This window comes from Hemicordylus capensis, chromosome 4, assembly GCF_027244095.1.
Source record: "Hemicordylus capensis ecotype Gifberg chromosome 4, rHemCap1.1.pri, whole genome shotgun sequence".
NCBI classification, from domain to species: Eukaryota; Metazoa; Chordata; class Lepidosauria; order Squamata; family Cordylidae; genus Hemicordylus; species Hemicordylus capensis.
The window spans coordinates 284,455,538-284,478,585 of record NC_069660.1 but is presented as its reverse complement, the minus strand read 5'-3'; the positions used below and the strand labels follow the sequence as shown (position 1 = coordinate 284,478,585).

General features: G+C 46.9%; 2 protein-coding genes across 7 annotated transcripts in view; one reads left to right on the top strand and one right to left on the bottom strand.

The window, feature by feature from the left end:
• The window catches only part of CPQ (carboxypeptidase Q), a 294,849-nt gene that overhangs the window by 221,071 nt on the left and 50,730 nt on the right, over positions 1-23,048 (bottom strand). The gene's annotated exons all lie outside the window — the stretch shown is intronic.
• On the top strand, positions 8,584-14,230 carry LOC128323935 (uncharacterized). 2 transcript variants are annotated; one of them, XM_053247908.1, is made up of 2 exons: positions 8,584-9,631; positions 13,182-14,230. In XM_053247908.1, the coding sequence occupies exons 1-2, from the start codon at positions 9,478-9,480 to the stop codon at positions 13,811-13,813; spliced, it is 786 nt and encodes a 261-aa protein (XP_053103883.1). In that variant the 5' UTR covers positions 8,584-9,477; the 3' UTR covers positions 13,814-14,230. The 2 variants fall into 2 exon arrangements, with proteins under 2 accessions (XP_053103883.1, XP_053103884.1); XM_053247909.1 differs by having other exon boundaries at positions 12,583-14,230.

Genomic DNA, 23,048 nt, shown 5'->3' with positions numbered 1-23,048 from the left:
ACCTCAGAAACAACAAAGCCCAGTACCTCAAATGGGTTAGCAATCCAGGGGCGTGGTTGGCACCCTCTGTGCACTACACCACCACTCGCTTTGGGTCATCCCAGTGCCCCCCAGGTGGAGTTATGGGGCTGCTGAAACCTCCATTATTCCCTATGGGGAAAAATCTTAAAGACGCGTAAACCTCAAAAATTCCTAAGAAATCAGCCCTTTGCCCTATTTGGAATCTGGGTGCACCACCCTTGGGGCACTGCCACCCAACCCACTGTTTTGCCCCTGAAGCCCCACATAAACAAGTTGAAAGAGTGAAGAGAATGACAGGGGTATTCCCCACCCCCCTCCTTTGGTCTCCTGTAGTCCCATGTGGATGACCTGTCTCTGCAATGGCAAAAGTTGTGAACCACTGGCTTAGACATCATGTCCTACCAAATTACATTGTGGCCTAAATTACATTAGACTGCTCAACTTGGGCAACAAAACTTAGACACCACTATAACTCATAAAAATCAGAAGAAAAACAAAATAGCTCTTCAAAAGAGCCCTGAACAAGTCAAGAGATTCTTTCTAAACCTTTGGAAAGAAACACCTGTGTAATTTCAGAACCTTCCTAACCAGCTTCTCGAAAAGCTTCTCCACACAATGCTTCTCGAAAAGCTACTCCACACCATGGCTTTTAGCAAGAGCTTTGGAATTGCATTGAGCTCCCAAAGATATTTCTGTCTCAAAATGCTGTCTTCCAAAACCCTTTGCAAGGTCAGTTTGCATTTCAATTACACTGAATACAACACATACTTAACTAGCTCAATAGCTATTTGCATATCTTATCTTCTGCTAATCACTCAGTGCCTCAGCTGGAGTGGAGAGAGTCAGAGAAGTCAATTTCAATTGCAATGCTTTTCTGAAGAACAAAGCATTCTGTCCGAAACACAGTCATTTCGATTTGGAAACAAAAATCTCTGTTTTTTAATTTCATGATTTTGTTTTGGTTACAAAACCTCCGAAATTGCCATTTTCTGGCACAAAACATTTTGTACCTGAATTGAAATGCACAAGCCTATTTATTATCATTATTATGATTGGCCAAAATGGCCCCTGCTTGACATGGTGAAGATGACCATTCACCTTGGATCTCTTGCATGCAAAACAAGTGGCTTTAGCAGTGAGCCATAAGAACATAATAACAGCCCTGCTGGATCAGGCCCAAGGCCCATCTAGTCCAGCATCCTGTTTCACACAGTGGCCAACTAGAAGATGCCACTGGAAGCCCAGAGGCAGGAGGCGAGGGTATGCCCTCCCTCCCGCTGTCACTCCCCTGCAACTGGTCGTAAGCTTCCTCCTGCCTTGCCCTTGTGATCAGTGGAGCCATGACAGCAGGCATGTGAAAGGAACAACCGTTTGGGTGGCTAATCCAAGCAACACTCCTAAGGCAGTGAACTGTACAGATATTTCTTGGAATGTGAATATCATTTCTTTTTTATTAGAGCAACTCTTTGGTGCTTTTCCTCAGCCTTCTCCTACCTTGGCTGATAACCTTTAAGAAGGCTTTGAAATATTTAGAGGGGATGAATATGTCACATACCTCATCCTACTAACCTTCAGACTCAACATGAAAAAGGGAAAGAACAGCTACTGTTGGGACTACTATTCTTTGGTCTTTTATGGTTGGCTTTTTACAGAGTGAATGAAGACCTTTACTGATTACCGCACTTGAAGCCCAAAAGTTAATTTTACGAGAAATTTCACGTTGCTGGTCACACACTTGATCTGGTCTTTCACTCTGATCAGGGTGGTGTTTCATGGGTGGGGACTCCTGTGATTTCCCCATTGTCATGGATGGACCACCATCTGGTTAAAGTTGGACTCACAGTCACACGCCACCTTCACATGGGCGAGGGGCCCATTAGAATACTCCACCCGAAAAAATACAAGGTCTTGGTTATAACCTATAAAGCCCTAAACAGCTTGGGCCCTGGGTATTTAAGAGAACGTCTTCTTCACTATAAACCACACCGCCCATTGAGATCATGGCTCGTCTGGTGGCTAGTCAGGAATAGGCGATCTCCATTGCTGACCCAAGTCTTTGGAACACACTTCCTGCTGAAATAAGAGCTTCCACATCTCTTACAACTTTTAAAAAGGCAGGCAAGACACATTTGTTCACCCAGGCTTTTAATTAAATACTCTTTTAATTGAGGCTATTCTCACGATCGGCTAAAGTTGGGATGGGGAGCCTAGCCTGATTTTAGTGGGATGTGAGAACCACCGAGCTTACAGGCGAGCCCGGTTGCCTCAAAATGGGTAACCCGCTTACAAAGCCCTCCCCTTAGCCCAGGTTAGCGGAGTGAGCGCTCCGCTAACTGGGGTTTCCGGATAATGTGTTGCTGCGGCATGGCTCCTCACGAGGAGAACCCCGACATGGCAACTCACAAGGACATGGCAACTCACAAGGACATGCGACATGGCAACTCACGAGGAGACCCGCAACCGGGAGGCTAAAAAGCAGCCTCCTGGCTTGGGGGTCTCTCCAGCATGCTCTGCACACTTGCGCAGAGCATGCTGGAACTTCTGGGGGCTGTGCGGCCCCCAAACTCCCAAGCCCCCGCCGGCTCAATCACAGAGCCGGCAGTCGTGTGGGCAGCTGATCTGGCTGATCTGGCTCCAGTCGTCTGCAGGGAGAACGGGCTAAGCCCGCTCTCCCCGCAAACCCCCTCTGGGCGAGTCTCACTGATCATGAGACTCGCCTCATGGTGTTTTTAATAGTTTTAACATTGTTTTAAATTTTAAATTGTTATAATGTCTAAACCTTTCTATTTGCTGTTTTTATTGTTTTGTTGTAAACTGCCCAGAGACTTGCGTTTTGGGCGATATAAAAATGTGCTAAATAAATAAATAAATAAATAAATAAATAAATAAATAAATAAATAAATGGCAATATATAGGGTGGATTACTATCAACCCTACTTTTCATTAAATAAAGTTAACATGCAAATACACACCACACACATACACACACAACCACAAATCAGAGAATAATTGGAAAAAACAAAATGGCCACCATGCATGTGCAAATGACCTCTGCGAGGCCCTGGGTCATGCCAGGGCTCGCAGGGGTCATTTATGCATGCGTGGTGGCGGTGGCCAAAATGGCCGCCACCACACACTACAGAGGCCCGAACGGGGCGAAAATGATCAATTTCCCAGGCAGCGGCGGTGACTTCAGAGGCTGGTGGGTGGAAGGGACCTTCGTGGACCACCTCCCCACACACAGCATACAGGAAGCCCCCTGAAGGGGATAAAGGTACTTTGAATTCATTTTTTAAAATAAAAATTAAAAAATTCGCGAACGTGTCTGGACCTGGACTGGACGGGGGGAGGGTTCCGATGGGGGCCAGATCAGACTTGGCTGGTCTGGTTTGGTCCGGTTGGGGACCTTAAGCTGCATAAGTTACACAGCAAGTGTTGCTACATATCTTAGACTAGGGGTGTGTGAACAGGTTCGAACCAAACCAGTTTGACTTCAAGCTGGTTCAGTTCGACAGTTCAGTGTTGAGCTGAACCACCCCCAGTTCAGCTCTATCCTGGTCCACACCTCCCCTGGCCATTTGGGGAGTTCACAGACCAAATAGTTTATATATATTTCCAACTTACTCCCTCCGGGAGACTTCTCTGAGGTGTGGGGGGTTGTCTGTGGAGGTTCCCCTTCCCCCCGCCAGCCTCCATTGTTGCTCGAACCAGGAAATGGCTGCAAAAACAGGTTCCCCCCACCTTGGAGAAACCCCTGGAGGGGTTAAGTTGGAATTTTTTTTAAAAAAAATATTATTTGGTCTGTGAACCCCACTGGAGGGGTGCCGGACTGAACCGACCCAGGTTTGGGGAATGGGCCAGCCAGTTCTGTGCACACCTCTATCTTAGACTTTCTGAGATAAGGAAATTTGAGAGCCTACCGAGGTCAGCTTGGCACTCTATGTCCATTATGCTCTATTTGAGGAGTGTTCTGGTCTGCTCATAGCCCATGGAGAGGAAGTGGGCATAGGATAGTCCAAGTAAAGCTATATTTACCACCAGAGTTTACTTCCATGTAGATTGGTAATCGTCCTGTAATGTTAGGGGACTAGGCCAATTGGGAAGAGGGATATTCTTAGCCAGTAACTGAGTATGGGCAGCCATACTCTGGCCTCCACTTTCACCAGGCCTGCCTTCAGTCAGAGAAGAAAACTGGAATAGGTGAGGCCCATGCAGACACAATCCATTCCCTCTTTAAAAGATTGGTTTTTGAAATTATGGGATTATGCCTCAATTTCTAAAGTTTCAGCTTATATGAATGAAGTCTCAACTGAGTTATTTATGTCTACTTGGGATCCCTTCATAAACTTTAGTATTTGACAAGGACATCATTTGTTCCCATTGTCTGGATTTGATTTGTGAAGCTTTAATTACCCAGCTTTATGCAACCAAGTGTTGATCAGATGTAATCAAATGTTGATCATTGCTGCCGAATTTTCTTAGAACTGTTAATATATTCATAATGTTTTCTTTCTAGTACTTGCTTAAAGAAATATCATGACACTGTTTTTCTTTTCTTTTGCTTATGTTTCAATAAAAAATTTTAAAAAATGTTTTTTTTAAAAAGACACAATCCATTCCCATCATCTCCAGTCTGCTGGTTCCCCAAAATAAATCAGCATCCTAAAGCAACTTCTTTTAAAAAAATAAAAAAATAAAAAATTGTTGCATAGATTTTGCTTTGGAGCCAGCAATGTTGGAAGAGATAAGTAAATAGGACTTCAAGACATTAACAAGCACCTCAATTTAGTTTTTAAAAGCAGCTTAATGTTACTAAGCTAATGAAAAACATTATTTTAAGAAGCACATAGAACCTTTCTGGATTCCCAGTTGGCACTTGAAAAGAAAACAGTTCTGTGCAATAAAGGGATGTTCATAGTACAAGAGAGAACCCACGGTGCCAGCTGTTCCATAAGTGCAGTCAATGGAACCAAGGAACCAAGACCTTGACTCAACTGACAACTCAAGACTCTATAGCAGAAGATGATGATTCTCCTTCCCTTCTGCAAACTCTTTGCCTGGAGAACCCTTTGAAGATCAAGCTAAATGTCTAATAAAATAAATAAGCAAATGCTTGGGGCCAGAAAAGAAAAACATGCAGAACATTTTCTTCAGAAAATTGCTTTAGCTTTTATTGTTACAGTGCTTGATTAAGGCCATCGCTACTGTGTGCTTATGTGCACTGTGAGGCACTTGGGCTTGGTTAGCCTCATGACTTCATCACTGTCAGATTCCTACTGTTGCCATGTGAACAAAACAAGGCAGAAAACCCAGGAAAACAAAACAGATTAATCATAAAAACGGCAACGGTTGGCAGGGTTTTAGGGACAGGTGTACTACCACGAAGAGTCATTTGCTCACCATTTGAAATGGACTAACTTTCCACTTTGATATACTTCATATATGTCACCACACATGGCTATGATATTGTGCTTACCCAAAATGTCCAGTAAACATGAGGATGGACTAAGGCATGAGATGTTTAGCATGTTTGGGTTGTCCTATCTGCTTTCTGATTTGCTAAAACTGACTTGCTTCCCAGTCTCATGCTTTTCTGAAAGATCTGCACATATCGTTTTTTTTAAATCAAAAAAGTAGTATCAAATGTATGGTTAGTATCAAATGTATAATAGATAAGAATGATCAAACCTAAAAACCCTACCAAATACTGAAAAAAGATAATTTCTGAAAGTTGGTTGTATTGGGGTCACCCTTTCACAATTTGCTTCTAAACTACATTTTTGTTTGACATTTCCAGCTTTCCCCTACATATTCCATTGTATAGACCATAAAATTCCTCTACCGAGCTAATGTCAAGAGATAGAGAAATTCAGGGGAAAGAGCTGGAGGGTAGATGAATCGGTATTCTTATTCGCCTTAGGTTTAAGCTCCCCCCCGCCCCCGCCCTGCTTCAGTCTTTCCAACAGGTGTCAGCTATACAGTAAACTCTTGGTTAAATTTAAATGCCTTGGGAAAACTATGATTCAGTGGAACAACAGCTTGAATGACAAATGGTACACGATAACAGATGGCAGTTGCCGAAGAAAGTGACAGCACAGATATCTTGTTCTGGGTTTGCTATATTCAGGTTTATTTACCTCCTCATAATTGTTACAAATCTAAACAAATCTGCATACACGATCCAGTTTCAAGCTGTACATTTTAGGGAAGCTTGGTTTATTTGGTAACAGACTCAACAAGGTCATCTGAACATACAGCACAGATATCCTGTTTTTCATATTGGGCAGCATCCATTCCAAACCTTTTAGCAGAGTCTTCCGTCAATGGAAGGAGAGCTATGCTCACAACAAGGGTCCTTCTAGAAATGGTCCTTTTCCCATCAGTGCAACTTCCCTTCTGTGAGCAGAAAAGAAACAGCTGGATTGCTGTTCTGCCAAAAGTTTGGATGCTGCCCATATTTTTTTCATAAATGGGATGATTCTGATGAGTGTCTTTTATAATTCATCTCTGCGGAAATGATTTCTCAGATGACCAATACACGCAATTGGCCCCCAGTCAGAGACACGAAATGCCAACCAGCTTCCAGAGTGTTGCAATTAGGGATGTGCACAAAACCGCTTTGCCCAGTTCGGTTCAAATTCAAACCGGGTTCAAACCAGGAGAGGGAGGTTCGGTTTTGGTTTGGCTCGAACCCCCCAGTTTGGTTCAAATTTGAACCTGTTCAAACAGGTTTGAACTGGTTCAAACCTCCCAAAGTGGGTGGAGTGGTAGTTGGCACCCATGGGTGCCTACCACCCAACCCCAAAAGCAATCAGACACTCCTACAATTTTTTATGAATTGTTGAAATATTTTTAATTATTTTTCTCATAGGGTATAATGGGACTCAAACCAGCCCATTATCCCCTATTGTGGAGCACCTAGGGGCACAAAAGTGAGGTGGGTGGTAGGCACCCAGGGGTGCCTAATAATCCTCTGATTATTGGTGAATTTTAAAATTATTTTTGAATTCCCCATAAGGAATAATGAGGATTCCAGCAAATGTATAGCTTCGCATCAGGGGGAAAGGGGTGGCCTAGATCAGAGTGTGGTGGGTGATAGTTCCCAAGGGGGTCAAGGAAGCTACCAGAATTATTTCAAAGGAATTGGGGAAAGGGCTGATTTTTAAGTGATTTTTGAAGTTTATGTGTCTTTAAGGTTTTTCTTCATAGGGAAGAATGGTGGTTTCAGCAGCCCCATAACTGCACTTCGGGGGCGCTGGGGTGGCCCAGAGTGAATGGTGGTGTAGTGCACAGAGGGTGCCAACCCCCCCATATTCTTATGCCTTTCATAAGAATATAAGAACATAAGAACAGCCCTGCTGGATCAGGCCCAAGGCCCATCTAGTCCAGCATCCTGTTTTCGCACAGTGGTCCACCAGATGTTACTGGAAGCCACAGGCAGGAGTTGAGGGCATGCCCTGTCACCACAACTTGTGGCAGAGAATTAAACAAGTTGATTATGCATTGTGTGAAAAAGTACTTCCATTTGTTGGTCCTAAATTTCCTGGCAATTTTCTTTTCCTCAGAAAAGCAAGTTTTGGGGCTTAATAGTGTAAGCATTGTGGAGGTTTCTACATGCCACTGGTCTCTATAAGCGGCTATAACTGGAGGAAATTAATTGAAGATGTGTAAGTGGTGCTTATAGGGCCTTTTCTTGACCTCACTCCACGTTACTTCATCAAGAGGAAAAAAGGAAAAAAGGAGAGGAGAGCAGAGCTGGTCTTGTGGTAGCAAGCATGACTTGTTCCCCTTAGCTAAGCAGGGTCTGCCCTGGTTGCATATGAATGGGAGACTTGATGTGTGAGCAGTATAAGATAGTCCCCTTAGGGGATGGAGCCGCTCTGGGAAGAGCAGAAGGTTTCAAGTTCCCTCCCTGGCTTCTCCAAGATAGGGCTGAGAGAGATTCCTGCCTGCAACCTTGGAGAAGCCACTGCCAGTCTGTGAAGACAATACTGAGCTAGATAGACCAATAGTCTGACTCAGTATATGGCAGCTTCCTATGTTCTCCTATGTTCTGAGGTTTCTTTGGTCTCGGTGTATTGTGTCTGCTTCTCTTGGTCTATTTGACTTCCTGACTCTTAGCTCTGTTTCTGACTTCTGGCTTGCTGTTTGATTTGGCCCTTGGCTTTTTCCTTACTACTGACTTGCCAACTCTTCTGGTCCGGCTTTAAGCCCTGCTACAGTTTGGAAAAGTGGCAATTACAGAGAGACGTGGTAGAGGTCTATAAAATTACACATGGTGTGGAGGGAGTAGAGAGAGATAAGCTTTTCTCCCTTTCTCACAACACTAGAACCAGGCGTCATCCCATGAAATGGATTGCCAAGAAGTTTAGGACCAAAAAAAGAAGAAGCACTTTTTCACACAATTCCCCTCCCCTTCGCCTTGTGCAGGGGGGAGGGAGTTTGTCTCAGCCACCCTGGACATGAGGCCCTAGAAGTGGCCTGATTGGCCAATTTGCAAAAGGGGGCGTGGTTTCGGCTGCAGCACGGTCGATCCACGCCTCTACTATTCAGTTCTTTTCAGGATCTGCATGAGGAAGAAGCTCTTTACTTGGGCTCCTTCCACTTAGGCCTGGGGAGGGTTCGCCCAGGAGCGGGCGTGGCAGTTCTCCAGCGGGTTCCTTCAGGTCCCGCTGTGCAGGGCATTAGGTAGACAAGTCTTCAGGCTTTGCAGAATACCAGCGGGGCTCTGTGGCCTGTGGGCCCGATCGCAGCCTTCTCCAGCGTCCCGTTCCAGCATCTGCATCACGACAGGGCTTTGGCCCTTTGGTTTGTTGCAGGCCCGGGAGGGCCGTGGGGTGGGGCTTTTTGCAAGTTTTTCTACAGCTTTCTTTACTCTCCTGATCTTTGGAAGGGGTTTCTGGCTGCTTTGGGGGGCCTTGTTGTGAGGGGTTGTTGCTGGGCTTTCGAGTTGGCTTCTGGGGGTTTTTCCTTGAGCTTTGGTATTCCCTGGGGGTGGCTAAGGTTTTTTCCCTTCGTGCAAACCTCTCCCACATCCATAGGGTTGCTCTGTAGAGCAAGAATTGGGGGTTGGCTTCTCCTTCTAATATTGATTGAGGGCTTGTGGGTGTTTTCACGATGCCCAGGAAAGCTAAGGAGAAAAAGGGTGGGAAGCCTGTTAGGCAGCCCAAAGCCCCCCCCCTTCTTCCTCGGATGAGGATGATGAAGAAATGGCCCTTATTAGGGGCTTGATTGGTAGGATGGAGGCCTTGGAGAAGTCTCGCGGCGCTCCTTCTGATAAGGGTGCTGGTCCTTCTGGCGGGGTGGTGGTGTCCCTCCTCCCAAGGTGCCTCGCAGGACCAGGGGGGCTGCCCGGAATCAGCTTTTAAAATCACTCTCTAGTAGGTTGAAGGCGTTGGAAAAGGGGGGGGGGGGCCAGCCGGCCCGGCTCCTCCCTCAGGTCCGCAAGATCCATCCATGCCTGATGACCTGGTTCCTGGAAGGCCTGCTCCTGTGGCTCCATTGCCATCGCCTGAGGACCCGGCTCCTGTGTTGCCTGCTCCGTCGCTTCCACTGCCTGCTGCACCGGTTGAACCTCCGCCTGTGGACCCTCGAGTACCGGTGGCCCCGGGTGAGCCAGCAGCACCTACACCTCCCAGCGGCACCGGCCAGTGGCCCTATGTACCCTGGCCGATGCCAGCGAGCGGGAGTTGGGGAGTACACTCATATTGGCCTCCTTATACACATCCTTGGGGTTTAGGTCCCCCTGTTAGTATACCGGGGGTTACTGCTGGCCTGCAAGGGGCGGCTGAGCGGGTATGGACGGGCGCTGTGCCCCCGGGTACTCTGGTTGCCCCACCTGCAGGTGTGATCCCTAGCCCAGTTCCAGCAATTTCTGGTACCACCGGTCACTATCCCATGGGGATTCTCCCCGCCGGTTATCATGCCCCATACGGTGGCATGGGGCTGCTGCTTGGTGACCACTTACTGCCTGCTACCAAGGAAAAGATTTTGAAGGGAGAGTATATTGACATTTTTAGTCTCCTTTTTCGCGAACCAGGAGTAAAACATAAAGAAGGGGAATCCTTTAAGGACCACGAGGCCACTAAGCGTAAGCCAGTTGAGAAGACGTGGAATAACTGGTTGTCAGGATTTACCATTTATATGGGCGTCATAGTTCAGGCGCAGCCTGCCCGTGGCCCGGCGCTTTTAAAATACATGGATATGATCCATAGGGCAGTGTCCGATTTTGCCGGCTCCTCTTGGATCCGGTATGATGAGAGTTTTCGCATGAGGGCTGCCTTGGACCCTTCCCTACCATGGGACACCCCTTTACAGGAATTGTGGTTAGTTATTATGTCCCCGCCCCGCCCCGTAGAAGGGGATCGGTCAGACAGTGGCCACCTGTTATCTAGGGCAGCGGTCCCATCGACATCGGGCGGGGCTGGCCAGCAGTGGGTTCAACCCCACCTGGTCTGCTGGGAGTACAATACCCACGGTAAGTGTACCCGGTCCCCCTGCTGCTTCAAACGTGCATGCGGCATGTGTGGGGCCAAGCATCCTAGCTCTGCCTGCCCTAGGGCCAAGTTCAGTAGCTCAGGGTCCAAGTTCCGGCCCGGCAGCAACAACAAGAAGGGTGCCCCTCCTCCACCCCCTGCGGGGAAAGGGCCCCAGCCCCATCAAGCTTGATGTACTGGAGCCTTTGCTCCGGGACTATCCGGATCGGGTTGTGGCTGCCTATTTGAACCGGGGTTTCCGGGAAGGTTTTAGGATACTGTCTTCGGCCCGTCGTGGGCTTAGTAGCTCTCGTAAATTGAGGTCTGTCATAGGTAAGGAACAGGTGGTTCTCAAGAAAATCAATAAGCAGGGGGCAGCTGGTAGGGTTTTGGGCCTGTTCGAGAGCACTCCCTTCCCGGGTTTGAGGGTCTCGCCCCTGGGGGTGGTCCCTAAGAAGGTACCTGGCGAATTTGGGTTAATTCACCATCTATCTCACCCTCGGGGGTCATCAGTGAATGATGGCATCCCGGATAGTTTGTGCTCAGTACGATACGCATCTTTTGATGATGCTGTCTGGGTGGTTAGGGGCCTGGGACCAGGGGCCCTTATGGCCAAGTGTGATATCAAGTCCGCCTTCCGCTTGCTGCCTGTTCACCCCAGTGATTTTGAGCTGCTGGGCTTCGCCTTTGCCGGGTGATTCTATTTTGACCGTGCCCTGCCCATGGGCTGCTCCATTTCTTGTGCAGCTTTTGAGGCTTTCAGTACATTTCTGGAATGGGCAGTGCAGCGGAGGGCGGGGCTTATATCCACCTCGCATTACCTGGTTGATTTTCTTTTTGTAGGGCGGGGCTATTCTGAGGAATGCCAGCATTTGCTTCGCTCCTTTATGGAGCTGGCAGACGAGCTGGGGGTCCCTTTGGCAAGGGACAAAATGGAAGGCCCCATCACGAGGCTCTCCTTTTGCGGATTGAACTTGACTCAGTTGCTGGTTGTTCAAGGTTACCCCAGGAAAAATTGTTGGCCCTTCTGGACCTAGTTAGGGCAGCTGGCCGAGCCCGAAAAATTACCCTGAGGGATTTACAAGTGTTAGTGGGCCATCTTAATTTTGCATGTAGTGTGGTGGCCCCAAGTCGGGCATTTTTGCGGCGGCTGTGTGATATGATGGCTGGCCTTTGGGCCCCCCATCATGGGGTCAGGATTACTGAGGGCGCTAGAGCTGACCTCTCCCTTTGGGAATCCTTTCTGTTGGGTTTCAATGGGGTAGCCTTTTGGAGGAATGAACTGTTAGTGGAGGCTGACCTACACGTCCATTCCACTGCAGCAGTTGGATTGGGTTTTGGGGTCTGTTTTAGGGGTCGCTGGTGTGCGGCCCTCTGGCCCGTCGAGTGGGTGAGGCAAGGGTTAGGTAGGGATCTTACGTTTCTGGAGCTTTTTCCTATCGCAGTTGCAGTGCACATTTGGGCCGACGAGTCTTCTAACTCGTTGGTCCGGTTCTGGTGTGACAACCAGGCAGTAGTGCAGGTCATCAACTCACAAACCTCTCACTCCCGGAGGGTTATGGGGCTGGTAGGGGCCCTGGTGTTGCAGTGCCTCCGGGCTAACATCTTGTTCCGGTCCCGGCATGTTCCGGGCGTGCGCAACGACATAGCTGATGCTCTGTCTCATTTTCAGTTGCACAGGTTCAGACAGTTAGCTCCCGAGGCGGCACTGCAACCGGATCTCATGCCCGCCTTTCTGTGGCAGCTTGGCAGTTGGAGGCACAACAGGCCATAGCGGCGTCTCTGGCACCCAGCACCAGAGCCAGTTATGCAGCTAAGCTTCAGGCCTTTTCCTTGTTTTGAGGATCTGAAGCTTTGGAGGAGGTTTGGCCTGTTCCAGTGTGCCAGCTGCAACAGTTCCTCGTTATGTTACGTAGGGCGGGGCGGGCTGTGTCCACGCTTGGCGGCTACTTAGCTGCTCTGGCCTTTACAGCACAGGTAAAAGGGGTTAGTGATTTTTCAGCGGATCCTCGGGTACGGCGCATGCTTGAGGGCTGGTCCAGGGAGAACCCGGGCAGCCTCGACTCTAGATGTCCTTTCACCATAGATTTGGTTGCCGCAGTGCTGCAGCAACTTGAGGCCTGCTGTGCTAACCAGTGGGAGGTAACTCTTTTTCGGGCAGCTGTTTTAGTCGCCTTTTTCGGCGCCTTTCGTCCAGGTGAGTTGCTACCATGGAACAGGGGCTCCCCGAGGGACCGTTGTTTGCAATTTTCTGATTTGTCACTCAGTGACGGGGTGGCACAGCTTTTTCTACGCCGTTCTAAGACGGATCAACACGGTAAAGGGCAGTTGGTGCGCTTGGCGGCTGCCTCTGACCCTGGCATTTGCCCGGTGAGCGCCTTGCGGCACTACGCGGCCCTCGGGCCTGCCTCAGCAGGGTGCCTGTTTGTCCACGCGGATCAGGCACCTCTTACCCAATACCAGTTCCTGGCAGTGGTAAGAAGGGCATTGGTTGCGGCTGGGGTGCCGCCTGAAGGGCTCACATTACACTCCTTCAGGATTGGGGTGGCTACTACAGCTTCCCGGTTGGGCCTGCAAGAGGCCGTGGTACGGCGGATCGGCCGGTGGAAGTCCGTGGCGGTCAGGCGTTATGTGCACTGACAGCGGACTATATTATCTGGATTGATCGAATTTTCTTTTTGGCAGGTGCTGGTGGGGCAGCGGCTCCTGTACGGGTCCTGATCTGTGGCCATTCGTTGGTCTTTTGGGCCTTCAAGCAGACCAGCACCTCCCACTGGGGTTCACAGCTGGGGTTTGGACGAAGAGCCCTGGTGTATTGGTTGGTCATGCGGGGCATGCTGTGGAGTCAGCTGCTCCCGGCCATTAAGGATCACTTAGCTAGATTCCCTGTGCCCACCGTTCTTGTCCTTCACTTGGGTGAGAATGACTTAGGCAGGCGGACTGGCCTGTCCATGGTGCAGCAAGCCGCCTCCAATTTGACCGTACTGCGCAGGTGGATGCCCGGGGTTCGTATCCTCTGGATCAATTGGCTTCAGCGCAGGGTTTGGCGCGCTGCGTTTAACGGGTTTAAGTTAGAAAAGGCCCGGCGCAAGGTTTCGGCTGCCATAGGTAAGTTAGTTTTGGCGGCTGGGGGGGACATCATTAGGCAACCTGATTTAGCAGCTCGCTTCCACGAGCTATATCGCCCAGATGGTGTTCACCTTTCCGAGGCTGGGTGCGATTTGTATTTACGCAATATTCGGAATGGGCTTGCTGCACTGTTGGATGGCATGGGGCAGGGAGGCCAAGCAAGGGCTGACCTCCCTGGGTGGCAGTAACAGTGCGGGCTAAGGGGTAAGTGGTTGGTTAGAGTATGGTGAGCACCCTTGGATATTGTAAGGTGGAATGGTCAATCGCTCCTTTGTAGCCTGTGCGGCACGGGGAGAAATTGATTGCCAGGAAACCTGCTTAAGGATTTCATCAACCTTTGGGCTGTGCGGTCCGGGGTGGGTGAAGACCTTGAGCTGTCCAGATCCCCTCTTCTCTGGAGGGCGGTTGGCTTTGAAGGAGACAGGTGGGGTATACCTGCTTGTTTCCTGAGCCAGGGTGTGTCGCCCGTGTCAGGTGGTGAATAGGATGGTAGCATCCTAGCTCACGCCTAGGGGCCCGCACTGTTCTATGTTGGTGATTAATCACCTGGTTTACAGTCCGCCTATGCCTATTTGTTTATTAATAAACGTGGCCTGTTTCATCCATTTAACGTCTCTGTGTCTTCTTGGGCCGGGGTCTGGGGACAATGCATAATTAACTTATGGAATTTTCTGCCACACGATATGGTGATGGCCACCAGCCTGGATGGTTTTAAAAGGGACTTTAGGAGAGCTGGTCTTGTGGTAGCAAGCATGACTTGTCCCCTTATAGCTAAGCAGGGTCCACCCTGGCTGCATATGAATGGGAGACTTGATGTGTGAACACTGTAATATATTCCCCTTAGGGGATGGAGCTGCTCTGGGAAGAGCAGAAGGTTCCAAGTTCCCTCCCTGGCATCTCTAAGAGAGAGCTGAGAGAGATTCCTGTTTGCAACCTTGGAGAAGCCGCTGCCAGTCTGTGTAGACAATATTGAGCTAGATGGCAGCTTCCTATGTTCCTAGTATCATAGTGCTGTAAAATCCCATATTGGGTCCAAACACTGCTTCTTTCTTATGTACAAAGCTGCCAGACCATTGGTCCATCTGATTAATATTGTGTACAAGGCCTGGCAGCAACTCCCCAGAGTTTCAAAGGAGTACCTTTCTCTCCTTGGAACTACCAAAGAAACCAGGACCTTCTGCACACAAGCCATGTGCTCTGCCACTGAGCTATAGCACTTCCCCTGTGCAGCTGCACTCCTGATGGTGCTTGATCCATTCCACTTGGTGCAATATGCAATGCTTTTCATCCTCCTATTACTCCTAGCTCCAAGATTCACAGTAGTGGCACTATTCTATTTCCCATGCTGTGGTCTTAGAATTCTCTTCCTTGAGAAAAGTCCTGCCAGTGCATCCCTCCAAGCAAGCTTGAAAGGCTAAGAAAATGATTGCAATGAAGCAGAGTTTTTTCTGGAAACACATACCATTTTGGGCTCCACCGTAAATCATTATTGAGAAATTGGGTGGTTAACTTATTCTTCTTGCGGCCCAGCAGGCCTCTGGATGTTCTATACATCCAGTGAAGTAGTCAGATGGAATCAGCACCTCCAATCAATCTGTCTAAAATAGACCCGTTCAAAAAGAAACGCAACATGAGCTGACAATGCCTCCTGATGCAGGCTGACAAAAGGCTCTATGTCCAGCAGAGCTACTCAGTGCAGTTTGTTAGCAAGGCAGACAAGGAAGGACACAACAGGTGGCTAAGAGGAGGTGTCAGAGGCAGAAAATCTATGCTAGTTAGGACATTGCCTCTTGTCACTTGCAGACATGAAGGGCAGCCTTTGAAACTGTGATGTGGCAGCAGTAACACTCCATTCAGGTGTGCTCCATCTCAACTGGAAAAAATAAAGACAGAAGGGAGGAAAATAACCAATTCGCTTATTTTTATATTAAAACATTTTCTGGTAGCATCCAATGTTGCAAGAGCACCTGAGAGTGACACCGAGCTCTCTTGCTCTCCAAGACTGCAGACAAGGTGACTTCAAACAATGCTTTCATCTAATTTTAAATGCTCATCTCAAACACACACACACACACACACCACTTAGGTGGCTCAGAACTGTATAACCAAAAACAAAATCCTATACAAAAATGGTATAAGCACAATAAATAGGCAAGCCACAGTAAACCACAATTAGAGATGGGCAAATCTTTAAGAATTCATCTTGGATGAGCACAGTCATGATCTGAGTTCTACCTCTCAAACCTAGAAAGAACTCAGATCACTTGCTGAGCCAATCCGAGTCAGCTCAGAGAAGTTTGCCACCCAGGAAAGAGAATTTCTCAGAGCTCAGAAAAACTCCTGGGTCTCAAGAGAGCCACCCCTCTTTTAGGGGAGAATTTTTTTGTGTTCCAACAATTCCACTCCAAGATTGAATTCAGGCAATTTTGCTAACATCCCTATCCAAACTCTCAAAGAAATCAATATCCAACTACTAGTCATCAACCTCCCTGAAAAGTATAATGAAAAAGCCAGGTTTTAATATAATGCCTGAAGGGTTGAAAAATGCTATGTAGATGCTATGTAGGCGTATATGGAGAAATATCCCACAAAGCTGGTACCACCACCAAAAAGGTCCAGCTGCTATGAATGCCTTGAGATGGGAGAGCAAGGCCTCAGATGATTATCAGAGTGCACAGGAAGGAGCACAGGCAATCCTTAAAGCATCCAGGTAGCAAACCACTTAGGGCTTTAAAAGTGATAAGCAAACACCTTGAGTCTGGAAAATGGAGGCAGCTAATACAGATTACATGAGGCTGGGGTGATGTGCTTGTAATGGGAAACCCCTGTTAAAAGCCTAGAAGCTGCATATTGTACTTGTTGGATTTTTCAAATATGTTTCAGCAAACCCACATATTGCATATAGCAGCAGCTCAATCCAGAGGTTACCAAGGCATGGATAACTATCGTTAGATCAATTATCAGTTTCCAGTGAAAGCCACAGCTGGTGTAGTAACCAAAGCTAATAAAAAGCACTCTTTGCCACTGAGGCCACCTAAGCTTCCAGGACGAGTTCCAGTTCAAAGAATACTTCTGGCTATCAACTTGATCTTTAAAAGAGAGTGGAGTCCCATCAAGCACAGGCCGACAGTCTGGATCAGTGTTTCTCAACCACCGGTCCCTGGACCGCTGCCGGTCCCCGAAGGGTTGAGTGCCGGTCCCTGACTGGGAGTCAACCCACCCCCAACTGAAATCAAGGCACTCACTTCCTCAATTTTGCACATGGCACGGAAGAGGAAGAGTATCACGGAGGCATGGGACCCTTCTTGTGCCTTGCCTCCACGTGCTGCTGAGATCTTCCTACAGCTATCTTATTCCCTATCTTTACAGCTTCAAACTGTATGCGATGCGGGGCCATGGAGGAAAAAGTATGGCAGTGGGCGCCACTTGAAGGGCTGCTGGTTCTTGCATGCTCATTGTTTGCAGCCAAAGGTTGGTTGATTGAAACCCAGCTGCCTGTTGTGGTCGAGGCGCCTTGAGAGGGAACACTGTTTCCCTCTTGCATCAGTGGGGCTTGCTTGTATGTTGTTTTCATTGGCCCCATGTAGCTTTTGAATTTTTCTAATGGCCCAACATCCCCTCTCCACTGAGTAATCACAAGCACCTCCACTCCAGACATACTGGAGACAAATTTGTTCACCCAGGCTTTTAGATTCAGGGGTTCTCAACCTTGGGTACCCAGACGTTGGTGGACTTCTACTCCCATAATCCCCAGCCATAATAGCCAAATGCCATTGTTGTTGGGGGTTATGGGAGTTTAACTGAGGGACCCAAGGTTAAGAACCCCTAATATTCAATGTTTGCAAAAGATTCCAAATTTTATTATTTTAATGCTTATATTATTTTCATTCTAAACTGCCCAGAGATGCAAGTTTTGGGCAGTATAGAAGTCTGATAGATAGACAGACAGACAGACAGACAGACAGACAGACTTGAAACCCCTTTACTAACTCCTGGTCGGGAAACTGCGCATGAAGAATGTAGCGGTCCTTGAAACGCTGCACGAAGAATTTAGCGGTCCTTGACTCCAAAAAGTTTGAGAAACACTGGTCTGGATGACAGTCAAAGTGACACCGTCGTCTTGTCTGGATTAAGTTTTAGTTTGTTCTCCCTTATTCAGCCCAATACAACTGCCCATGTCAATAAAAACAAGTAGTTCTGGTAAGAACTTATCTGCCTATTTTCCTATCACTAGTCTAGTTGTAGGGATAGTGATAGGAAAGTAGGCAGATTAGTTCTGCCTAATTTGGTCCAAATCGGTTAGGCAGTTCACAAGTTAGCCCACTTGCACCTCAAATGTTCATGCATCCACCATCTTGAATTGGGGTGGATGACATTATTACAAACTATGCCACTGAGGTGTCCCTACGGGTCCCTAGAACATTATCAAATTTGGTCCAAATCAGTTCCCACTTGCATCTCAGTGGTCACATGCCTGCCATCTTGAATTGGGGTGCATGACATTATCACAAACTATGCTGTTTAGGTGTCCCTATGTACTATGCCTATGTACTAGGGGCGTAGCAAGGTTGGAGTGGGCCCAGAGACACGATTTTAAAATGACCCCCCGCCCCGTCACTAAAACTAAGCTCATGAAGTAAAGAAATCTTAAATGAGGCTGAATAGTGGTAACAAAAAGCATAGTTTATATATATATATATATATATATATATATATATATATATAGAGAGAGAGAGAGAGAGAGAGAGAGAGTTATTATTATTATTAACATTTTATATCCCGCTCTTCCTCCAAGGAGCCCAGAGCGGTGTACTACATACTTGAGTTTCTCCTCACAACAACCCTGTGAAATAAGTTAGGCTGAGAGAGAAGTGACTGGCCCAGAGTCACCCAGCAAGAATGGGGATTTGAACTCGGGTCTCCCCAGTCCTAGTCTAGCACTCTAAACACTACACCACGCTCTCTCTCTCTCTCTCTCTAGATAGATAGATAGATAGATAGATAGATAGATAGATAGATAGATATAGATATAGATATATAGATATATATAGATACACACACACACACACACCCTAGAACATCATCCTAAATTATTTTTTTAAAGGTTTTGTAAATTGTGGATGATGCAAGTCTTTTAATGGTGCTAGAGAAAGACATGCTGTTCTGGTAGCTCCAAGTCTTAATACTCACATCCATTTCGGAGGATGAATACAACTGAAGGAAGCCCAGGTGGGTGCGCAGCTGGAGGAGTCAGTCATGTGACTTGCCTCTGGGGGGGCCCCCAAGGCAGTGGGCCCCCAGACAACTGTCTCCCCTTGCCCTATTATTGTTACGCCCCTGCCATTGAGGTGTTTGCTGCGTACAGATGTAGCAAATTGGTTCACAAGTTAGCCATCTTGTGCCTCAAATGTCCACCATCTTGAATTGGGGTGGATATCATCAAAAACTACAGTGCTGAGTTGTCCCTTTGTGTCACTAACTAACTCTGCACCAAATTTGGTTGAAATCAGTTAGGTGGTTCACAAGTTAGCCCACTTGTGCCTCAAACATTCATGCATCAGCCATCTTTAATCAGGGTGGATGACATATTTACAAATTACACCACTGAGGCATCCCTGTGTGTCCCTAGAACCTTACCAAATTTGGTCCAAATCAGTTCCCATTTGTACCTCAAATGTGCCACTTACACCTCAAATTTGCTACAGCTGTAGCAAATCTGGTTCAAATCAGTTAAACAGTTCACAAGTTAGCCCACTTGTGCCCTCAAACATTTACACATCTGCCATCTAGAACTGGGGTGGATGACCTCATCACAAACTATGCCATTGAGGTGTCCCTATGTGTCACTCACTACAGCTGTACCAAGTTTGGTTCAAATCAGTTAAACTGTCCACAGGTTGTGCCTCAATGTTTGTGCCTCAAACATCCACACATCTGCCCTCTTGAATCAGGATGGATGGCATCATTACAAATTATGCCAGTCAGATGTCCCTATGTGTCCCTACAGCTGTAGCAAATTTTGTTCAAATTGGTTGGGTGGTTCACTAGTCCACTTGCATCTCAAATGTTCACACATCCACCAACTTGAATCAGGGTGGATGGCATCATTACAAACTACACCACTGAGGTGTCCCTTTGTGTCTATAACTGCAGCAAATTTGGTTCAAATTGGTTAGGCGGTTCACAAGTTAGTCCACTTATGCCTCAAACATTTACGTGTCTTGAACTGAGTTGGATGACACCATCACAAACTATGCCGTTGAGGTGTCCCGATGTGTCCCTACAAGTGTACCAAATTTGGTTCATTTTGGTTCAGGCATTGCGAAAGTGACGGGGGTAGGGGGACACACAGACATACACACAGAATGCCAGGTGTTCTCATAAGCTTACTTTCCTTAAAGAAAGTAGGCTAATAAATTAAAATTAAACATTTAATTAGCACATAACTCAAGTTGGATGCAAAAGGCAAGTTTTTTTTCTTTAACCTAAGAATATTGGTATGACCTATCTCATAGATCACAGATATTACACGTTCAAAAAGCTGTACAGTATGTGATTTATGTGTGGATGCATGCAGCCTAAGTTTTAAGTGAGCACATTATGGGCTTTAGAATGCCCTTACATGGTACAGAAATTAGGGTTGGAGCCTTATCTGAAAATTTCCATGCATTTATGGAAAATGAGAAGAGTGTTCGCTCCTCTCATAAACGGAAACTGTTTTGATCCTAGAGTTGAGTTGCATTTGTGTTCCTAATTCATTTTCAAATGCTTTATTCTGCTGCACTCTCTTTTATCACCTTTTGGGGAACAGTGACTGTGTTGTTCCCCAGAATAATACAGGTGGTATCATTGGCATGTGTCACTGCAGAGCTCTAACATGCATGGCAACTTGTAAGAGGGCTGTTCTGGTACAGTGTACCCTTACAGAATCACAGATCATGTGCTATAGCGATGTCCACGAATCGTGTTTTGAGACATGATTCAGAACAAATCCCCTGCCCCTTTAAAACGGAGAAGAGCAGGTTCCCTTGCTACTTGCCACCATGTCCTGAATAGGGGGCACTCCACCCAACTATCTTCACATGCCAGTGGCACTCTCCCCCAGCTGCCTCCCAAATGATGCCGGCATGCACATGGTTGCCACACATGCACCAAGGCCATGTGCATGCCAGCGTCACACGATTTGTGCACATCCCTAATGTGCTACTTGCATTGGGGGGAATGCAAGTAGTGTGCATCCTTCATAACAAATCTTATGTAGTAGGGCTGAAGATTCTGCCTGAAAATATGGAGAATTGCTACCAGTCAAGATAGATAATGTCATCAATGTTGTGCTATGATAGTTTCACATATGTTCACTTCACAGGTAGAGCTGAGTCAGTATGTGTACACACATAGAGAGAAAGAAACTGAGCAACACTTTTCTGTTGGCCCTATTAATTTTACCAGAGTCTAAGCTTTCCTTGCAAAAACAATTTTCCAGCCCTGCTGGTTGTCAAGAAACCAGGACCAATATTCTGAAGCTAAGCCAGTTTAATAGCCAAAATTGCAGACACACTGTCTGAAAGAACCACAAGCGCTCTACTGTTTTACAATTCACTTGCATATCATAAATGTGAGATAGAACTCATTTCTGAAATACCGTGATTCAATTTTCATGTGTTATGGGGTGAAAATAGGCAATTGTTTCAGGGTTACATGTCATTCCTTTGCTATCACAGAGTAAGGGCTGGTGCGCAACTTACGTTTACCATAAGAATGTCACTGGACAAGAAATGGACTTTCCTTGGCAAGTGATTTACTTTCCTGATTGTAATGTGGATCTGGGCTATCATGTTGTGCAAGCCAGGTCCTTCATTGTGTGGAGTGGGGTGTATGAAGACCCAGAATCAGATGTTTTGGGTCTTCTAAAGGTGAATCATGGCAAGAAGAGGGTAAATTGCCACAGCAAAACAATTTCTTGTATGCCCATATTACAGTGACATGGTAAACCCACCTTGTAAATTCTCACCTCATGTTCCTATGGATGGCTTTAAAAGGGGCTTGGACAAATTCTTGGAAGAGAGGTCTATCAATGGCTAATGGTCTTGATGGCTATAGACTACCTCCGGGCTCAGAAGCAAGATATTTCTTAATACCAGTTGCAGCAGAGCAACAGCAGGAGAGAGGGTATGCCTTTATCTCTTGCCTGTAGGCTTCCCAGAGGCAGCTGGTGGACCATTGTGTGAAAGAGGATGCTGGACTAGTTGGGCTTTGGGCCTGATGCAGCAGGGCTGTTCTTAAGTTATTCTCACCAACTGGAAAGGAGAAAGGTCAGATCAGAGTGCCTGACTGCCCCTTCTGCTTTATCCCTAGGCCTTAGGGAATTACACCACAAACTTGGCTTTGTTACTTCTACTATAATATAGACCACATATTGGGCTGAGCATCAAAACTTGGAAAAACACAAAGGGTGGCATTCCAGGCCTTGGAGCAGGACTCTTGGCATAAGTTATTTCCATGAACGGAAGGAGAGTTGTGCTCACACAAGGGATCCCGCTGCAAACAGAACTCTTTGCTCATGGAAGGACCATCTGCCAGCAAAGCACTGCTTCCCTAAAGGCCTGGCTGTTACCCAAAGAACATACTGACAAAAATGGTGTTCTTGTTTCAGTTAGTATTGCCATCACATTTTGTCTCATGATTCATAATGAATGTGGGTGTTCCTACTTAGGTGGAATGTGAAGAATTTCCAAGGAAGCCAAAAGGGTTCATAAGACGAGCAACGTCATGTGTGGGGAGGGGAGGGGAGCATTTCAGCAAACCTCATGTGTGAGGAGGGGGGGCATTTCACTAAATGTATTTGTTTTATAGCTGCTTCCCTCACAAAGTAATCTTATATAGATTTAACTAAGAGTTTATTCAGAAACAGCTCAATTTTCTCTTTCTCTTTTCCCTCCCCTTTCCTTTCTGATTCCACTCCACTCCTCTCCCCACCCCCCCGCCCCTCCAGGAGCCCCACTGGGACAAACTTCTAAACAAGAAAACATAAAAGATACTGGATGGAATGCAACAGTATTGAAGCTGTATAGAAATTTCAGCAGAATCTTCAGATACACAAAGCATTATCAAATTGGGGTCTGTGCAATGCCAAAATGGATAACCAGTGTGGTGTAGTGGTTAGAGTGCTGGACTAGGACCGGGGAGACCCGAGTTCAAATCCCCATTCAGCCATGATACTAGCTGGGTGACTCTGGGCCAGTCACTTCTCTCTCAGCCTAGCCTACTTCACAGGGTTGTTGTGAAAGAGAAACTCAAGTATGTAGTACATAGCTCTGGGCTCCTTGGAGGAAGAGCAGGATATAAATGTTAAATAAATAAATAAATAATCATGACAGTAGTTCATGACTGTTTTTAAGGGAAATTCAGAACTGCACAATGTGC